We start from the raw sequence: 19,916 nt of genomic DNA, 5'->3' as shown, positions 1-19,916 counted from the left end.
ACATCATAGCTGTGCACCTTTGGAGAGGTTACTTAACTTCACTGGGCTTTTTGATTCATCTTAAAGGGGATCAGCTATAAATAGTAGTAAAGCCTACTGTGCTTATCTCAGAGTTGTAATATTCAAAACACATCACAAATGAAAATATTCTATAAATTATAAAGAGCTATACATATATTACTCATAATTGGGATACATCAGAAAGTTATTTCAGTTTATACCCCAGAAGCAGCCACATTATCAAACAGAAGGGCATAGAAATATGACAGAACCAAAAAGCACGGTGCAGATCTTGGAGAAGAGTTAGAAAAACAAGCCAAGGACAGTCTCTGAACAGACAACATAGGGAGAGGCCCAGGGCCCTTGCAGGGAGGAGAGGGTTAAATCCTTTCCTCTGCAGTACAAAAGAAAAGAGTGTGCGGAAAGATTAGGATTTTTGCTTTTACAATGGGAGCTGCAGAAGCGTAGGGAAGAAGCTGAAGAAAAAAAGGGGGCGTCTCCCCTTTAAAGACTTGCAAAGATTGAGAGAGAAAGAGAGAGAGTCAAGAACAGAGAATCAGAGGAGAGAGAGAGAGAGAGAGAGAGAGAGAGAGAGAGAGAGAGAGAGAGAGAGAGAGTGTGTGTGTGTCTGTCTGTCTCTGGGAAAGGAGAACATCTCTGCTTCACAGTGATTTGCACTGGGGGAGAGGCATCAATTGGCTTCGGACCCAAAGGGGAGACGAGACCAGGTCGCCCCGGTTAAGACTAAGTGAGCGTGCCCCTCCCTCTCCCAACTCTCTCTACCCGGGAATGTCTCGGCGAAAGCAGCGGAAACCCCAACAGTTAATCTCGGACTGCGAAGGTCCCAGCGCGTCTGAGAACGGTGGGTGCCTGGGAAGGGGTGGGGGGCCCCTGAGTCCAAGCCTGTGTAGGTCAGGCCAGGGCAAGGGGAGGGCACTCGGGCCATGGGCGAAACCAGGCGGGGGCGGACTTGGTCTCTGGGGGTTTGAAGGAGTTGAGATGCAGGGAGTAAAAAGATGACCTGCGCTGGGGAGAAGCCCCGCTTGTTACTCGGGATTGATTCTGTTTGTGTTTTCCTTGTTTTTCTCTGGATGAAATGGAGTTTTCAAACTGGCTCTGTCTCCCCACCCAAGAGTTTTCTCCTCAGGTCTCCCTTTGCACACTGGTCTTTGTGCCGTTGCTAAGTAACGTCCTCAGACCTGAAGACCGTCTCTTAGGGGTGGGATTTTCCCCCCTTTTCTTTCTGGAGAGTTGGGTTGCAAGAGAATGAATTGGACAAACGTGAAGGCTCCCCTGAGGGAGACGAAAGAAAAGTTTCTCATTGTTGGGCTGAACTGAGAGCCGATCGGAGCTCCCAGAGGGAGAGAGCTAATGTCGGTCAGAATGCAGCCTGGTTTGGGGTGTGTATGGTGTCACCTGGAGGAGAGCTGAAGGATGGGTCTGGATGAGGGTCTTAGTTTGTGCTTAAAGGAAGGCAAAGCAAAAAAAAAAAAAAAGTGCAAGGGAACACACCTGTTACTACATGCATATCATTTTATGAGAATATCATGTTTTTGAAGCAACAGGTGTCCCTTAGGGGGAAAAAAATTGCCTGGGTGATTTTTTTTTTTTTTTTTTTTTTTAAGACAGAGTTTCACTCTTGTTTCCCAGGCTGGAATGCAATGGCATGATCTCGGCTCACTGCAACCTCCACCTCCCAGGCTCAAGTGATTCTCCTCCTGAGTAGCTGGGATTACAGGCACCCACCACCATTCCCGGCTAATTTTTGTATTTTTAGTAGATGTGGGGTTTCACCATGTTGGCCAGACTGGTCTCGAACTCCTGACCTCAGGTGATCTGCCCACCTCAGCCTCTGAAAGTGCTGAGATTACAGGCATGAGCCATCACGCCCGGCCCCTGAATGTATTCTTATAACATTCCATTAAGTGACAGGCAGACAGTAGAGCAGGCAGGGAATTGAAGAGTAAAATTGTCCAGAGTGTGAGAGACAGAGGCAAAATCAGGGCGAAAACTTAAATTTCGTAATGCTCAAGGCTGGTGGTGCTCACTCCACTAAACCAGGGTTTGAAAAACTTGCTTGACTGAGTATATCTGAGCTAGGATGTGGGAATCTCTATATTTTGCAAGTGTCCAAGTAATTTTTAGGATCAAAGAAGTTTTGGACATACTTGTCAGTCGTATGGCTCCATATGTGCACACTGAAAGTCCTGGCTCGAGAGGCAACTCTTTAGCATACAGTTGATACACCCAACAATATAGGATAGAATTAAGCACAAGCATTCTGAAACCAGACTTTCAGACAAATCCCAGCTCCACCACTTGGTTAGCTGTGTGACCATGGCTAGCTTATTTTGCCTCTCTATGCTTCAGTTTCCTTATCTGAAGTAAAGCAGAGATGTGTATACTAGCTACCTCATTAGGTTGTTGTGAAAATCTAAATGAGTTAATATGTGTAAAACTCTTGGAAAAATACCTAGCATAAAAAGGTGCTTAATATGTGTAGTAAAGCACCTAGCATGCATGGTGTTTAATATGTGTAAATATTGTTATCATTTGTGAATGCAGTGGTACTTCCTGCAAGTGCTGTAATATGACCGAAACTCAGGAACCTCTTGGCAAATGTCAGCATTTCTTTATGAGAAATGTGCCATGAAAAGCTCTAAGGTAGTGTATTGGTGGTAGTTAAAATTAATTCTAGATTAAACTTGCCTTTCCACATGTTAGCAAAAAAAACAAAAGCCTGAGGTCAAATCAGTGCTCCAGGTGCTATGAAATAACCTTAACAGACATACTATGTTTTGGGCAGAACACATCCTCCCCAAATCACTGCTTTTCTGGGATCCTACTGTGCCCATATTTAGAGGTTCTGTGGTGATGGCATCCTTCCCTCCTGAGACACATTAACCCTTCTTAATGCTGCTATAGGCCGGATGTTTCTTACTTGTGCTCTACAGGAGACTTCCCCTAGAGCCTCAACTCTTTTCCAGAGCTGCCTCACAGTTCTGCTCCCCTGCTGGTTTGACTGTGGAAGTTTGCTGAACACCCCTCCAAGCCCCCAAGAAGCACCCTCTCCTCTTCTTCCTACTTCTCCCATCTGCTCACCCATTCCCCATACCAGAGCTGAGGAAAAATATTCTGTTAGGGAGTCAGAAGCTATTTTTAACAGCTGTCCTGAATGGATTTTCAAGCCCTTTAAGATACAGCTCCCACTTGGGGGCATGGTAATGCTGCGACAAAGCCATCCCCATAGAAACAGGAAAGGGCATCAACACATTTTTGATGAAAATTTGCCTTTGAGCGATGAAAGGCAGAAACAAATGTAAGGAGCAGAAAGCAGTAGTACCCTCTGTTAAGATCTACCTTAAGAAAGCCTAAGGGGTGGGGGGAAGAAAGCCTAAGGGTTCTCTCATCAGAATTCCCCTGGAGTGAAAGATCCAAGGCTACTTACGATTAATTTGGATGTCCTGGATGTCATTAGGCCTCGTCTGCAAGATGAGGTGGCTCTATTTGATCATATCTAAAATTCTTTCTTGATCTTACAAGCTTACAATATATAAGTTTCACATTTCCTGCTTTTTTGTTTGTTTGTGTGTTTGTTTGTTTGAGATGGAGTCTCGCTCTATTAGGCTGGAATGCAGTGGCAGGATCTTGGCTCGCTGCAACCTCCACCTCCAAGGTTCAAGCAATTCTCCTGCCTCAGCCTGCTGAGTAGCTGGGAATACAGGTGCCTGCCACCATGCCTGTCTGATTTTTTTGTATTTTTAGTAGAGACGGGGTTTCACTGTGTTAACCAGGATGGTCTCGATCTCCTGACCTTGTGATCTGCCTGGCCTGGCCTCCCAAAGTACTGAGATTACAGGCATGAGCCCCGCACTGGGTGCTTTTTTTCTTTTAAACTAATAAATTTTCTTCTTCATGAATGGAGCAGCATCCATTCTGCAAAATAGAACCAGAGCTCTCCTTTCCCCTAATCTTTTGTAGACAGGGTTTCTATTCACTTATGTGATCTTCAGGCATCAAACTTCCTTCTATCCCAGGGCATGCCCCACAGTTAGGTAGGAAGGGCTCTTATTTAGGAGCACACTCTGTCCTTTGGTGCACCTGTGAAATTATGGATATCATCATGAGTATCAGCAGACATTTATTTAGTAGTCTAGGGTGCCAGTAATGTTTTCAGGAGTCTTTTGCCTTCTTTTAAGCAGTATGTACCATATACAACAAGCAAATGCTGAGCCTTTTTACACATTTTAAAAGCCTCAATTCTGCAGTGACCTAAGACATCGCCAAGAAACAGTCTGAGAAATCAGTTTTCTAGCTGTTTTTGCTCAGATTCCCTGACCAGAACATCAAAACCTAACAGAATAGTTATTGCATGTAAGTGATCGGCAGGAAATACTCTATTTACTTAAAAACTCTGGAGAGGAAAAAAAATTATCTCTCCCCTACAGAGTCTAGAAATCTGGATTACAAAACATAAGGGATGTGACTGGGGAAAATGCAAACCAGTACATCTGGGAAATGAAGGAAACGATCAGAAACCCAGATATTTAGTGAGAAGGAGAAACCAGGACAGCAGCCAAACAGATCTAGAGGGAGAGAGGGGAGTACGTTAGATGGAAGTTGGCAGACAGCAAGAACAGCAAGAGAGGAAAGAAGGCAAAGGTAGAGTTTGGGGGCTCTTTTACTTTTGGAAGTAGAGAGCCTCATCTCTCAGATTATTGACCCCTGGGCCACTCAACCCTAGGTATCCCCAGATCAGAAAAACACATTTTGGAAGAGAGAGTTATCTCAGGCCTGGTGTAACAGAGCACTAGATAAGAAAACAGAAAACTTGGTTTTCAATCCAGTGTGGACCTTGAAGCTATACGACCTTTGGCACATGTGACCTTCCTTTTCCCAGGGCTTCATTCAGCTTTTGACATTCCAGTAATAACTAGCACTCATCGCCAATATTTTTGGAGTAATCAGGTACTAGGCCCTTTTTACATTTCCCCTTTTTCCTCCCAACTCCCTTATTACTACATTAATAATTAAAACAAAAATTTTGGGTTGGGTACAGTGGCTCATGCCTGTAATCCCAGCACTTTGGGAGGCCAAGGTGGGCAGATCACTTGAGGTTAGGAGTTCGAGAACAGCCTGGCCAATATGGTGAACCCCCCGTCTCTACTAAAGATTAAAAAAAAAAAAATTAGCCAGATGTGGTGGCACACCCCTGTAGTCCCAGCTACTTGGGAGGCTGAGGCAGTAGAATCTCTTGAACCTGGAAAGTGGAGGTTGCAGTGAGCCACGATCACACCATTGCACTCCAGCCTGGGTGACAGAGCAAGACTCCATCTTAAAAAATTTTTTTTGTTTTTTGTTAATTTTTTTAATTGTAGTAAAATATATGTAATAAAATTTACCATTTTAAGCTTTTTTTTTGAGACAGAGTCAGCCAGGCTGGAGTGCAGTGGCATGATCTCAGCTCACTGCAACCTCCCCCTCCCAGGTTCAAACAATTCTCCTGCCTCAGTCTCCTGCCTCAGTCTCCCACCACATCCAGCTAATTTTTTATATTTTTAGTAGAACAGGGTTTCACCATGTTAGCTAGGGTGGTCTCCATCTGCTGACCTCGTGATCTGACCACCTGGGCCTGCCAAAGTGCTGGAATTACAGGCATGAGCCACCACGCCGGGCCCATTTTAACCATTTTTAAGTATACAATTCAGTGGCATTAAGTACATTCACTATAACCGTTAACACTATCTGTTTCAAGAAATTTTTCATCATCAAACAGAAACTCTGTAACTGTTTAATAATAAATCCCCATTCTCCCATTCCCTCAGCCCTGTTAGCCTCTATTCTGCTTTCTGTCTCTAGGAACTTACCAATATTCCTTTTTTGGCCGGAAGAGGGGGGGCGGGCAGAGTCTTATTCTGTTACCAGGCCAGAGTGAGTGCCGTGGCGCAACCTTGGCTCACTGCAACCTCCGCCTCTTGGGTTCAAATGATTCTCCTGCCTCAGCCTCCTGAATAGCCGGGACTGCAAAGGTGCACCACCACACCCAGCTAATTTTATGTATTTTTAGTAGAAACAGGGTTTCACCATGTCTCCATCTCTTGGCCTTGTGGTCCACCCACCTCAACTTTCCAAAGTGCTGGGATTACAGGTGTGCACCACCGTGCCCAGCCTAAACTTACTAATTTTCTTATTAATGGATTCATATAATATTTGGGTACCTCATACTAATGGAATCATACAATATTTGCCCTTTTGTGTTTGATTTCTTGCACTTAGTATGTTTTCTTTTTCCCTCTCTCAATTAAAATCAAATTTGTCTGAAAGCATAACATTTTCAAAGTTAATTCATGTTGGAACATGTATCAGAATTTCCTTCCTTTTTATGGCAGTACCTTCATTTTAAATAAATCAGCCCAGTGCAGTAGCTCACACCTGTAATCCCAGCACTTTGGGAGGCTGAGGTGGGCAGATCACTTGAAGTCAGGAGTTCAGGATCAGTCTGGACAACAAGGTAAAACCCCGTCTCTACTAAAAATACAAAAATTAGCTGGGCGTGGTGGTGCATGCCTATAATCCTAGCTACTTGGGAGGCTGAGGCAGGAGAATCACTTGAACCCAGGAGGCACAGGTTGCAGTGAGCTGAGATTGTGCTACTGCACTCCAGCCTGGGCAACAGAGCAAGATTCCAACTCAAAAAACAAAAGAGAGAGAGAGAGAGAGAGAGAGAGAAATGAAACTCTTGGAGAGATTAATGAATTTTCCCCAAATCACAAAGATTAGAATGTTCTAGAGCTGGGACTTTAACTCAGGTATGAATCACTGTGCACAGTGACAATGAGAGGGTCAGATCTCTAAAGTCTCAGCTCCAGAATGATATGAATTCTATGTTAGGTGTTGAGTCCTTTGATGTAAAAGAAATTTTCATTAAAAGAGTTTTCTGGCTGGGCGTGGTGGCTCACGCCTATAATCCCAGAACTTTGGGAGGCCGAGACGGGTGGATCACAAGGTAAAGAGATCGAGAGACCATCCTGGTCAATGAGGTGAAACCCCGTCTCTACTAAAAATAGAAAAATTAGCTGGGCATGGTGGTGTGCGCCTATAGTCCCAGCTACTCAGGAGGCTGAGGCAGGAGAATTGCTTGAACCCAGAAGGCGGAGGTTGTGGTGAGCCTAGATCATGCCATTGCACTCCAGTCTGGGTAACAACAGCGAAACTTGGTCTCAAAAAAAACAAAAAACAAAAGAGTTTTCTTATGTTTGATCTAAGATATTCTGTTCTGGAAACAAATATATTTTTCTCAGCACTAGGTGTACACATTATTATACCTGTTAGTCTACTATGTTACACTGGCCATAGATACATTAGCAGCTTTGGGTGGCAAAGGATTGTTATGTGTCTACATTTAGGAGAAGGAGTAAGGAGGAGAAGATGAGATATTTCTCTAAGAAGTAGTCAGTAGGAATAGTTACAGAATCAATTCATAATTATGGAAGCTACCAATACGCATTGTTCAGTGTTAATAATAAGTAAGTGGGCTAGGTGCAGTGGCTTACATCTGTAATCCCAGCACTTTGTGGGGATAAGGTAGGAGGATCCTTTCAACCCAAGTATTCCAGACAGCCTGGGCAACATGGTGAGACCCTGTCTCTAAAAAAAAATTTTTTTTAATTAGCTGGGCATGATGGTGCATGCCTGTAGTTCCAGCTACTCAAGAGGCTGAGGTGGGAGGATCACCTAAACCTGGGATATCAGGTCTGCAGTGAGCTATGATTGTGCAGTCCAGCCTGAGCAACACAGTGAGACTATCTCCAAAAAAACAAAAAGAGTAAGTTAGTTTAGGCAGGTGCTTACATAGTGTGCTTTGTTTCCTTAATGGGTGGATGATGCTTGAACTCTGTAGAACAAAACCTTTCACCTTACAATTAAAAATATGTTTCAAATATCAATTAAAAAAGAAAAAATATATGCTTCAAGATACCCATATCTGGGAAAGAAATGCAGTCACTTAAAGTAAGGTACTGAGCCCAGTGGCTCATGCCTATAATCCCAGCACTTTGGGAGGCCAAGGCGGGTGCAGAGCACTTGAGGTCAGGAGTTCAAGACCACTCTGGCCAATATGATGAAACCCTGTCTCTACAAAAAAATACAAAAAAAAAAAATCTGGGTGTGGTGGCTCATGCCTGTAGTCCCAGCTACCTGGGAGGCTGAGGCAGGAGAATCACTTTAGCCTGGGAGGTGGAGGTTGCAGTGAGCTGAGATCATGCCACTTCACTCCAGCCTGAGTGACAGAGCAAGACTCTGTCTCAAAAAAAAAATAAAAAACAAACAAACAAAAAAAAACCTTACAGTATGGTATAAATTATATCAAATTCTATTAATGGAAGATTTTTCACTGGAAAGGATACAAGGAAGCTAATGTGTGGTTGTGGGCACTGTAGGGAGGGAAACTGATGGGAGGATTTAGCTTTGAAAGTTCATTTTGTCTGTGTCCCAGTTGTGGCCAAGTTTAGCTCAGGTAAGATTTGTGAGGAGCAGGGTGGAAAGTGTGATGGAAAGGGCCGTCCAGTCCACTGATACTGTGGGTCTCATCATTGTGTCACCATCTTTGTGTTTTTGATGGAATCACCTGAGGAGCTTTATAAAACTAATGTCTTGATCCTGTCCTCAGGGATTTAAGTTTGGTTGGTTTGTTTATTTTGTAGAGATGGGGGTCTCACTATGTTATGCAGGCTGGTCAAACTCCTGGCCTCAAGTGATCCTCCTGCCTTGGCCTCCAGAAATGCTAGGATTACAGGCACAAGCTACCCACTGTGCCTAAATGTTATTTTCTCTCTCTCCTTTTTTTTTTTTTTTTTTTTTTTTTTTTTTTTTTTTTTTTGGTTTTTGAGATGGGGTCTCAAACGCTTGAATTCAAGTGATCCTCCAACCTCAGCCTCCAGAGTAGCTGGGACTACAAGGCACAGGCCACTGCACCTAAACATAAAAATGTAAAACTCTCTCCCAGTAATCCTAATGGGCAGCAAAATTTGAGAAACACTGTTCAAATGTATCACCCTGCTACATACAACCACCTGTTTTTCTCTTTGTTCTCCTCAACAGTTGTCTCTCAAGCCTAAAGCAGCAATTTGATGGGACACTAGGTTTACAGAGGAAACCACCTGGTTTCCTTTTTCTTTGTCATTTCAGCTCTCTGTAAGTTTAAACAAGCTTGTCCAGGTCTTAGTTCCATATCCACCCTGGACTTTGCATGTGCCCGGGGATAGCTTACCTCACCTTATCTGCTATCTAGGGACACCATTACCAGTTTAGTTTATTCCAGCATTTGTGACTTCATTCATGTTTATGTAAGAATCCTGCTCCCCTTTTCAGGATAGGCAGTGACTGCAGAGTGCTGAGAAATGGAGGGTTCCTCTTACAGGTGGCTGTTGATCCAGTCACCTTTCACCAGGGACTAAATTTACCTTAAAGAAGAGTGTAGATCAAATTACGCATCAGAAAGCACATTTCATTAAAGAGCAAGAAAGGGGACAGTGTTTCCCAGGAGAAGATGAAAAGAAAAGGATTTCTTTTCTTGTCAGAAGACTTGACAAAACAGCAACTGGATATCAAATGTTCAATGCTAATTAACAAATGCTCAGTAGAAAGCCTCCATCTGATTCCCTCTTCCTGACTAAGGCCAGGGAGCAAATGGCAGGTAGAAGCCACACAGGGCCCTTTCTTTAGCATTAGGGAAACCATACATTGTTGATGTGCTTGAGAAAGCATTGGACAGGAGTCAAAATTCTGAATGCTTGCTTCACTGAATTACTGTGTGAACTTGGAAAAGTCACTTAACCTCTCCAAGCTTCAATTTCCTTATCTGTAAAAATAAACCGCATTGCACAAAATTGTGACTTGCCATAAACTGAAATAGAACCCCCCTCCCTCATTTGTAAGGTCAGGCCTGGAAGCACAGAACCCATCCATTTCACAGTCATGACTCACAATGCTAAGACCCTTATTATCTGAAGTTTCAAAACACAATTCAGTAAAATGTTTTAAATTTAAAAACACAGACAAAATTTTTGTTGAAAAGTAGAAGTTACTAATATTTTAAATAGGTTGTTTCAGCTCCCACCTCCCACGAAAAGACCTCCTATCTTTGAAATATGCCACTGATATTAACCAATATGTTACCTCAGAAATTAATAAGATTAACAAGCAACATGGAAAACAGATCTAATTTTAGTATATGTGTATTTAAGGTTACCTTGATTATTTTATGACCGACAATGTAAATTGTCTAATTGATAAAATTCAGGACTCCTCAAACTTTTTATTTATTTATTTATTTTATTGCATTTTAGGTTTTGGGGTACATGTGAAGAACATGCAAGCTTGTTGCATAGGTACACATGTGGCAGTGTGATTTGCTGCTTTCCTCCCCTTCACCTATATCTGGCATTTCCCCCCTTGCTATCTCTCCCCAACTTCCCACCCCCAAACTCCCCAAACTTTAAAAGTCTCACATGTGGCTGGGTGCAGTGGCTCACACTTGTAATCCCCACACTTTGGGAGGCTGAGGCAGGCTGATCAGTAGGCAAGCGCCTCAGGAGGCTGAGGCAGGAGAATCGCTTGAACCCAGAAGGTGGAGGTAGCAGTGAGCAGAGACTATGCCATTGCACTCCAGTCTGGGTGACAGAGTGAGACTTTGTCTCAAAAAAAAAAGTCTCACATGTACATTAATTTTTTTAGACTTGTTTTTTAAGAGATGAGGTCCCACTGCATTGCTGAAGCTGGAGGGCAATGGTTATTTACAGGTGTGATCATAGCTCATGCAGCCTCAAACTCCTGGACTGAAGCAATTCTCTTGCCTCAGCCTCCCAAGTAGCTGGACTACAGGTGTGCACCACCATACCTGGTTTACACATTAATATTGTCAAATTTTTCAATCTTTTGTCTCCACAATATTTTTCTGAGTAAGATAGTGCAGCTACAATATTACCACTTTATGAAGAGGGAAATGGTGGTATATCATGGTGTGACTGACCACCGTGTCTCAATTTATCAGCGAGGCAAGAATAGAACTGGGATTAGAACAATTTAGGTTTACTGATGCCCAGGGAAACTACAAAACCAAGGACTTGTGGTCACTTCCTGCATGTAAGAGAAAAAGTATTTTCGGAAGTGGGAAGCACTTTAAGACTCATTTCAAGGTAAAAAGAGAATGCAGAATACCTGGTCCAGGAAGCATTTTATCTTTACTTATCCTCTCTGAATGGGAGGCTGCTTCTGTGATGGTGAGCAGGTGTTAGCTATTTCTAAGCATTCAAACCAGGCTGGAGCTGAAAGGGCTTTAGACACTGAGGGCTGCCTGGAAGCTCCTACCGCATTGTTTCAAGAGGGCTCCCCTCCCCCCAGGTTAGAGCTGGGAGGGCCTCCGTAGGCCTGGGCTTGCTAGCGTCTCCCCAAAACCACTGTCTTTAATAGTGACAGTGTGAGGAATGTTGCAAGAGAATAGAGGAGGAAGAGGGTGGGAAGGAGGGTACCAAATAGGAGATGGTTTATTAAATAAGCATGGACTCTATAAATTAGGTGTTGTGTAGGCCGAGCGATCTGCAGAGTGGCCTGCATTCAGCTATTATTCTGGGGGAGGAGGGGCGGGGAGTGAAGGGGCTTAGTGTTCCGCAGAGTCCTGAAATGACTTCCTTGGAAATTCTACCTTGCAGCCGCCCACCCTGAGAAACTTCTTTTGTGGAGAGGAGTGGGGGTAGGTTGGGAATAGAAGTGAGAAAGACGATAAAACTTGGAGTATTTGGGGGTGTGTGTGTTGGTAAAGAGTGGATGTTCTGAGTTCCCCCTTTTCCTCTGGCCCTCAGACCTCTGAGGAGATCAGACAACCCTCTCTGGAATCCACGTTTTCCAAGCTCAGCGGATCCTTTATCCAAAGAAAAATAAAAGAAGCCTATCGCCTTGCTCTATTGAGCAGGGCTACGTTTCCCACTGTGCCCCTAGAGCTTAGGAGGGGAGGGCGGGGGGAGGAGGGTAGGCCTGGGCAAAGGCATCTGCAGATGGGGGGAGCTGGCCAGGGACGGGGAAAGGTGGACCCCGCAGTGCTTCACCGCACCTGTCTCTGCGCCTCCGGAAACTCTCCCGAGCTCTGGGCTCCCGCCCCTATGCCCCCGCTTGGGCTCCTGTCTCCCGCCTCCTCTAGCTCCCGCCTCCCTCCCCAGCAGCTCCTCCCCATAAACTCGCCTCCTCATCAGCTCCTCCCAGATCTCCCCTCTCCCCGCTTTCTTGCTCCATCTCCTCCCCACCTCCTCGTTCCCCTCCCCCTCCGCCGCTGCTCACTGCCCCCGCCGTCGCCGCGGATCTCCGTCTCCGCAGTCTGGGCCGCTGGGTGCAGACGCTGCCGCAAACCCAGCGGCCACCGCCGCCTCCCTCAATCCCAATATCCATTGTCTCCCACCCCACCTGGCCCTCCACTTCCCCCACAACCATGGCGCACGAATCCGGGAGGAGCTCTCGTCTTGGGGTGCCCTGCGGGGAGCCGGCAGAGCTCGGAGGTGCGGTAGGGCCGGGCTGGGCAGGGGTGGGGGCGGAGGGGATGCACAAGGCGGTGCGGTGAGTGGGCGGGAGAAAATGCATGATTCTTTGCATAGGCCCCTGACCTCACACCTATTCCTTGAACTCGCTGGTGCCCAGGGGAAGGGAGGGTGACTGAGGAGGGGAGTAGCATGTGCGTGCCTCCCTCCTCTGCACCCCCAACCCTGCCCCAGGCCGGGTTGTCTCCTGTCCACACTGATCAGGCCTGAGCTCTAGCCTTCATGGCCTGATGGTGAGCTCATCTCCCCACCCCCAACTAGCAGTTACTAGGCTCCTTGTTAATTAGAGCTCGGCAAAACCAACCCAACTGCGCCACCCACGCTCTCTCTCCTTGTCTTCTCCCCAGGTGATGCTAGCGAGGAGGATCACCCCCAAGTCTGTGCCAAGTGCTGCGCACAATTCACTGACCCAACTGAATTCCTCGCCCACCAGAACGCATGTTCTACTGACCCTCCTGTAATGGTGATAATTGGGGGCCAGGAGAACCCCAACAGCTCTTCGGCCTCCTCTGAACCCCGGCCTGAGGGTCACAATAATCCTCAGGTCATGGACACAGAGCATAGCAACCCCCCCGATTCTGGGTCCTCCGTACCCACGGATCCCACCTGGGGCCCAGAGAGGAGAGGAGAGGAGTCTTCGGGGCATTTCCTGGTCGCTGCCACAGGTACAGCGGCTGGGGGAGGCGGGGGCCTGATCTTGGCCAGTCCAAAGCTGGGAGCAACCCCATTACCTCCAGAATCGACCCCTGCACCCCCTCCTCCTCCACCACCCCCTCCGCCCCCAGGTGTAGGCAGCGGCCACCTGAACATCCCCCTGATTCTGGAAGAGCTACGGGTGCTACAGCAGCGGCAGATCCATCAGATGCAGATGACCGAGCAAATCTGCAGGCAGGTGCTGTTGCTTGGCTCCTTAGGTCAGACGGTGGGTGCCCCTGCCAGTCCCTCAGAGCTACCTGGGACAGGGACTGCCTCTTCCACCAAGCCCCTACTACCCCTCTTCAGCCCCATCAAGCCTGTCCAAACCAGCAAGACACTGGCATCTTCCTCCACCTCCTCCTCCTCCTCTTCCTCTTCGGGAGCAGAAACACCTAAGCAGGCCTTCTTCCACCTTTACCACCCACTGGGGTCACAGCATCCTTTTTCTGCTGGAGGGGTTGGGCGAAGCCACAAACCCACCCCTGCCCCCTCCCCAGCCTTGCCAGGCAGCACAGATCAGTTGATTGCCTCACCTCATCTGGCATTCCCAAGTACCACGGGACTACTGGCAGCACAGTGTCTTGGGGCAGCCCGAGGCCTTGAGGCCACTGCCTCCCCAGGGCTCCTGAAGCCAAAGAATGGAAGTGGTGAGCTGGGCTATGGAGAAGTGATGGGTCCCTTGGAGAAGCCTGGTGGAAGGCACAAATGCCGCTTCTGCGCCAAAGTATTTGGCAGTGACAGTGCCCTGCAGATCCACCTTCGTTCCCACACAGGTGAGAGACCCTATAAGTGCAATGTCTGTGGAAACCGCTTTACCACCCGTGGCAACCTCAAAGTGCATTTCCACCGGCATCGTGAGAAGTACCCACATGTGCAGATGAACCCACACCCAGTACCAGAGCACCTAGACTACGTCATCACCAGCAGTGGCTTGCCTTATGGTATGTCTGTGCCACCAGAGAAGGCTGAGGAGGAGGCAGCCACTCCAGGTGGAGGTGTTGAGCGCAAGCCTCTGGTGGCCTCCACCACAGCACTCAGTGCCACAGAGAGCCTAACTCTGCTCTCCACCAGTGCAGGCACAGCCACTGCCCCAGGACTCCCTGCTTTCAATAAGTTTGTGCTCATGAAAGCAGTGGAACCCAAGAATAAAGCTGATGAAAACACCCCCCCAGGGAGTGAGGGCTCAGCCATCAGTGGCGTGGCAGAAAGTAGCACAGCCACTCGCATGCAGCTAAGTAAGTTGGTGACTTCACTACCAAGCTGGGCACTGCTTACCAACCACTTCAAGTCCACTGGCAGCTTCCCCTTCCCCTATGTGCTAGAGCCCTTAGGGGCCTCACCCTCTGAGACATCAAAGCTGCAGCAACTGGTAGAAAAGATTGACCGACAAGGAGCCGTGGCAGTGACCTCAACTGCCTCAGGAGCCCCTGCCACCTCTGCCCCTGCACCTTCATCCTCAGCCTCTTCTGGACCTAACCAGTGTGTCATCTGTCTCCGGGTGCTTAGCTGTCCTCGGGCCCTACGCCTTCATTATGGCCAACATGGAGGTGAGAGGCCCTTCAAATGCAAAGTGTGTGGCCGAGCCTTCTCCACCAGGGGTAATCTGCGTGCACATTTCGTGGGCCACAAGGCCAGTCCAGCTGCCCGGGCACAGAACTCCTGCCCCATCTGCCAGAAGAAGTTCACCAATGCTGTCACTCTGCAGCAACATGTTCGGATGCACCTGGGAGGCCAGATCCCCAACGGTGGTACTGTACTCCCTGAAGGTGGAGGAGCTGCCCAGGAGAATGGCTCCGAGCAATCTACAGTCTCTGGGGCAGGGAGCTTCCCCCAGCAGCAGTCCCAGCAGCCATCACTGGAAGAGGAGTTGTCTGAGGAGGAGGAAGAGGAGGATGAGGAAGAAGAGGAAGATGTGACTGATGAAGACTCCCTAGCAGGGAGAGGCTCAGAGAGTGGAGGTGAGAAGGCAATATCAGTGAGAGGTGATTCAGAAGAGGCATCTGGGCCAGAGGAGGAGGTGGGGACAGTGTCAGCAGCAGCCACAGCTGGGAAGGAGATGGACAGTAATGAGAAAGCTACTCAACAGTCTTCTCTGCCACCACCACCAGCACCTGACAGCCTGGATCAGCCTCAGCCAATGGAGCAGGGAAGCCGTGATGTTTCAGGAGGCAAGGAAGAGGGGGGCAAACCAGAGAGAAGCTCAAGCCCAGCATCAGCACTCACCCCAGAAGGGGAAGGCACCAGGGTGACCTTGGTGGAGGAGCTAAGTCCGCAGGAGGCAATGAGAAAGGAGCCAGGAGAGAGTAGTGGCAGAAAGGCCTGCGAAGTATGTGGCCAGGCCTTTCCCTCCCAGACAGCTCTGGAGGAGCATCAGAAGACCCACCCCAAGGAGGGGCCGCTCTTCACTTGTGTTTTCTGCAGGCAGGGCTTTCTTGAGCGGGCTACCCTCAAGAAGCATATGCTACTGACACACCACCAGGTACAGCCCTTTGCCCCTCATGGCCCTCAGAATATTGCTGCTCTGTCTTTAGTCCCTGGCTGTTCACCTTCCATCACCTCCCCAGGGCTCTCCCCCTTTTCCCGAAAAGATGACCCCACGATTCCATGAGCCTGTTTTTCTGTACATGCTCCTCTTTGTCCCACAGAGCAGAAACAGCTTCACAGAAGGACCTCCCAAATTTAAGCCCTGATTTTGTCTTTTTCTTTAAGTTCTTAACATGATATGTCCCTAGTGGCTTTTCTCTAGTCCCTGAGCTTGGAAATTGCTGTGCTTACAAGGGGATGTCCCCGCTAAGGAATTTTTCTTCCCTCCTCTTTCTTTGTACCTGAGGAAAATAGATTCCCTGCAGCTTTCTCAAGGGGAACTCTCTTCAGCTTCCCTGGTATGACCCTCTTCCCCCTCCTCTTTCCCTCTCCCTTTCCCTTTGGCAGGTGCACCTGAGCACCTACAGTTGGAATTGCAGCCTTGCCCAACAGGGCTGGCAGCTGTCTCTGGAGGGCCCAGTGCCACTCCTCTGGGGTGACCTTTCTGCTCAGCTGGTGGGTGTGGGTCCCCTATCTTTCTAGAACCAGTACGTGGCACTCCTGTTAAGTGGCCTGCCCATGAAGCCCTGGAATTCCAGCTCCACCTCCACTACCACTCCAAGCCGGGCCCCACCAGTGCTGTTTGGCCTAGGAACTGTGGCTGGGAAGGTGCCTCCAACAATGGGATCCAGGGAGGCCAAGGAGAAGACAGCCCCCCTCCTATTTCAGCCTCCTGCACGCAAGGCAGTGCCTGAGAAGCCCATCGTAGACAAGAAGTAGCAAACTGTACATCCCTTCTCCCTCCCCCTGCTCCAGAAGGTGCCGGTACTGAAGATGCTCCAGTAATTCGTGACATAACCTTAGCAAGTAGGGAGAAATGGAGGGCACAGGACAATTTTCCCAGTAAATCCCTTGATGGTCACATGAAGGCAAAGGTGTTGGGTGTGCCAAGACCTCTCCAGCTTCTCATTCATCATGGCCTTTCAAGGCTGGGGAAAAAAAAAACAATTTTTTGCCAAGAGGTCTTCCAAAAGATATTTGGGAAATGTGAAGTTAATTCATATCTTTAAGGAGCATTGTTGGTCAGCATGGTTGATGAAGTAATGATGAGAGAGTTAAGGAATGTTGCTAAAACAGGGCTTGCTGGCACCTATGTGACTAAGAAAGGTACATGATGGAAAGGGCCTCAAATTCTTGTGAATGTGGGCATTCTGGGTAATATTCTTTTGGGCTAATAGTGGACATAGTGTGCAGAGGTGTACCAGGGATCATGGGGGATTTCCTAGCACTAGTATGCTTCTAGTTTTAGATACCTCCCTCCTTTATTCCCTGGCCCCTTGTATTTTCCTTATCTTCCTCTTTCAAGACCCCTATCCTCCCCATTTTGCCTATCCATAGGCTAGGGCTTGTGTCTTTGCCATTGTCTGGTTCTTAGAGTCCCAGACTTTGGGCGACCAGCTCCAGGTGGTGTTCTCCCTGCCTCTCTGTCTTGTAATGAGATGTAGTATTTACTCTTAACATAGGATCATTTGGAACAGGAGTTCTGAGGAGGAGAGAGCGAGGGTTTTGCAACTGACTGACTTGAACGATGGCTTCTCCTCAAGCTGTAGGCTCCAGAGCTTCCTAACATAGTAAAATGTCAAGAACAGACAGGGGAGATATTAGTGTCTTTCCCTCTATCATTAAAGGTGTTTTAACCAGATATTGATGTGTTTCTCCTTATTTCCTGATTACGCAGCCAGCTGGGGTGTGATATGGGCATTCTCTAACGTTGAGATTCCCTTCCCTCCGATGTCTCCTGCCAACGCTGAACATATGGTGTTGAAATCTTTGCTTTATTCAGCCTTGTCCTAAGACAGCCTTCAGTTAATGTAACTTCCCTGTGGAAATCGTTCCCTGTGGAGTTGCTGTTCCCAAAAGGTAGACATTTGCCCACTGTGTCCAGTCATTGTCTGGATTTTCTCTACTGAGAACCTTCCATCACTAGGCTTTTGTGTGGGTTTTGTTTGGAGGTTGGAAACTTTCTCTTCAGTCTTTCTCAAACCGCAGATCAGCCTTCTGACATCAGTGAATCTGTAGAACCAAGGTGAATTAAACTTTATGATCTTTGAGTTCTGATGTCATAATCAGAAAGAAAAAAAATGTGATTCAACCTTAAAAATTTCTACCAACAAGACAAAGGAGGATTCTTAGCATTAAGAATGCAGAGGAAGCACATAGGGGTGGGGATAAATAAAACATGTATTAATTTGTGTGTGTGTGTGTGTGTGCCAGTCACAGTGGCTCATGCCTGTAATCTCAACATTTTGGGAGGTCTAGGCAGGTAGATGTTTGAGACCAGCCTGGGCAACATGGTAAAACACTGCCTCTACAAAAACAAAAATTAGCTGGGTATGGTGGTGTACACCTATGGTCTCTACTAAATAGGAGTCTGAGGTGGGAGGATCACCTGAGTCCGAGGAGCTTGGTTTGTAAGATTATAATATCATTAACTCTTAGTGCCAAAAGGATGGAACTGGTAAAATGATTTGCCCAAAGTCACTCAGTGGCAAAGTTGGATTAAGAGCCCAAGTATGGCCAGGCACAGTAGTTCACACCTATAATCCTAGCACTTTGGGAAGCCAATCCGGGTGGGATCACTGGAGCCCAAGAGGTCTAGACATGCCTGGACAACAAAGTGAGAGCCTGTCTGTGCAAAAAATAATTAGCTGGGTGGGTGAGGTGGCTAACGCTTGTAATCCCTGCACTTTGGGAGGCCAAGGCAAGCAGAATCACCTGAGGTCAGGAGTTCAAGACCAGCCTGGCCAATGTGATGAAATCCCATCTCTACTAAAAATACAAAAAATTAGCTGGGTGTGGTGGTATGTGCCTGTAATCCGAGTTATTCAGGAGGCTGAGGCAGGAGAATCGCTTGAGCCTGGGAGGTGAAGGTTGCAGTAAGCCAAGATTGTGCCACTGCACTCCAGACTGGGCAAAAAGAATAAAACTGTCTCAAAATAATAATAATAATTAGCTGAGCATGGTGGCAAGCACTTGTAGTCCCAGCTAGTCCACTGTAGTTTCAGCTACTCGAGGGGCTGAGGTGGGAGATGGAGGCTGCAATGACCTATAATAGCATCACTGCACTCCAGCCTGGGTGACAGAGTGAGACCCTGTCTTAAAACAAAACAACAACAACAAAAAAACCCCAGTTAGGCAGAATTCCAGTCATTGCTCTACTTTCACTGATCAGAGATGGCACTTGCTTTCTGCCACATCATTTGAGACTCAAGGCTAGGCACAGTGGCTCATGCCTGTAATCCCAGCACTTTGGGAGGCCAATGCAGGTGGATCACAAGGTCAGGAAATTGAGACCATCCTGGCTAACATGGTGAAACCCCATCTCTACTAAAAATATAAAAAATTAGCCAGGTGTGGTGGCGGGTACCTGTGGTTCCAGCTACTCAAGAGGCTAACACAGGAGAATTGCTTGAACCCAGAAGGCGGAGGTTGCAGTGAGCCAAGATTGTTACACCCCAGCCTGGGTGACAGAGTGAGACTCCACCTCACAAAAAAAAAAAGACTGGATGTGAGGCTGCCAGAAGAGATGAGTAAACCTATTTCTTTTTGGGGACAGGGGGTGGGGGAGGGACAGAGTCTTAGAGTCTTAACTGTCACCAAGGCTGGGGGTACAATGGTGCAATCACAGTTCACTGCAGCTTCAACTTCCCAGGCTCCCATCTCAGCCTTCCAGGGAGCTGGGACTACAGGTGTACCCCACCATGCCCAGCTAATGTTTTGGTATTTTCTGTAGACACAAGGTTTCACCATGTTGGCCAGGCTGGTCTCAAACTCCTGGGCTCAGGTGATCTGCCTGCCTCAGCTTCTCAAAGTTCTGGGATTATAGTCATGAGCCACTGCACCGGCGTAAACCTATTCTTAATTTAAGATAAAGAACCAATGTTTAATTCTAGCTGCCCCCACCAGAGCAGTACAAGCCCCCTTTAAAATGTAACTGGTGAATAGGAGGAACACATGGGAATCTTTAATTTCTGGCAAAGCTTTGTAGATCTGCTTTTTCTCTCAGCCTGTGGAAGGAGGTGGGTCACCAATCCTTCCATCCCCTTAACCTCT

General features: G+C 47.4%; 1 protein-coding gene across 4 annotated transcripts; it reads left to right on the top strand.

Annotated features, from left to right (window-relative positions):
• Positions 1 to 429: 429 nt before the first annotated feature.
• Positions 430 to 17,505, top strand: SALL2 (spalt like transcription factor 2). 4 transcript variants are annotated; one of them, XM_035260065.3, is made up of 4 exons: positions 430 to 862; positions 12,932 to 13,249; positions 13,370 to 15,759; positions 16,347 to 17,505. In XM_035260065.3, exons 1-4 carry the CDS (start codon positions 790 to 792, stop codon positions 16,581 to 16,583), a joined length of 3,018 nt encoding a protein of 1,005 aa, XP_035115956.1. In that variant the 5' UTR covers positions 430 to 789; the 3' UTR covers positions 16,584 to 17,505. The 4 variants fall into 4 exon arrangements, with proteins under 4 accessions (XP_035115956.1, XP_035115954.1, XP_078190647.1 ...); XM_078334521.1 differs by lacking the exon at positions 430 to 862 and adding an exon at positions 12,357 to 12,545; XM_035260063.3 differs by having other exon boundaries at positions 12,932 to 15,759.
• The last annotated feature ends 2,411 nt before the right edge of the window (positions 17,506 to 19,916 follow it).

Source organism: Callithrix jacchus, chromosome 8 (assembly GCF_049354715.1).
Source record: "Callithrix jacchus isolate 240 chromosome 8, calJac240_pri, whole genome shotgun sequence".
Taxonomy (NCBI): domain Eukaryota; kingdom Metazoa; phylum Chordata; class Mammalia; order Primates; family Cebidae; genus Callithrix; species Callithrix jacchus.
This window is presented reverse-complemented; position numbering and strand designations above follow the sequence as displayed.

Bases quoted from the DNA above. Each gene is read 5' to 3' on its own strand.
- SALL2 (XM_035260063.3), top strand. From the start codon at position 790: ATGTCTCGGCGAAAGCAGCGGAAACCCCAACAGTTAATCTCGGACTGC. The intron at 863-12,931 runs GTGGGTGCCTGG...TCTTCTCCCCAG, and splicing joins TCCCAGCGCGTCTGAGAACG to GTGATGCTAGCGAGGAGGAT. The intron at 15,760-16,346 runs GTACAGCCCTTT...CTATCTTTCTAG, and splicing joins TGCTACTGACACACCACCAG to AACCAGTACGTGGCACTCCT.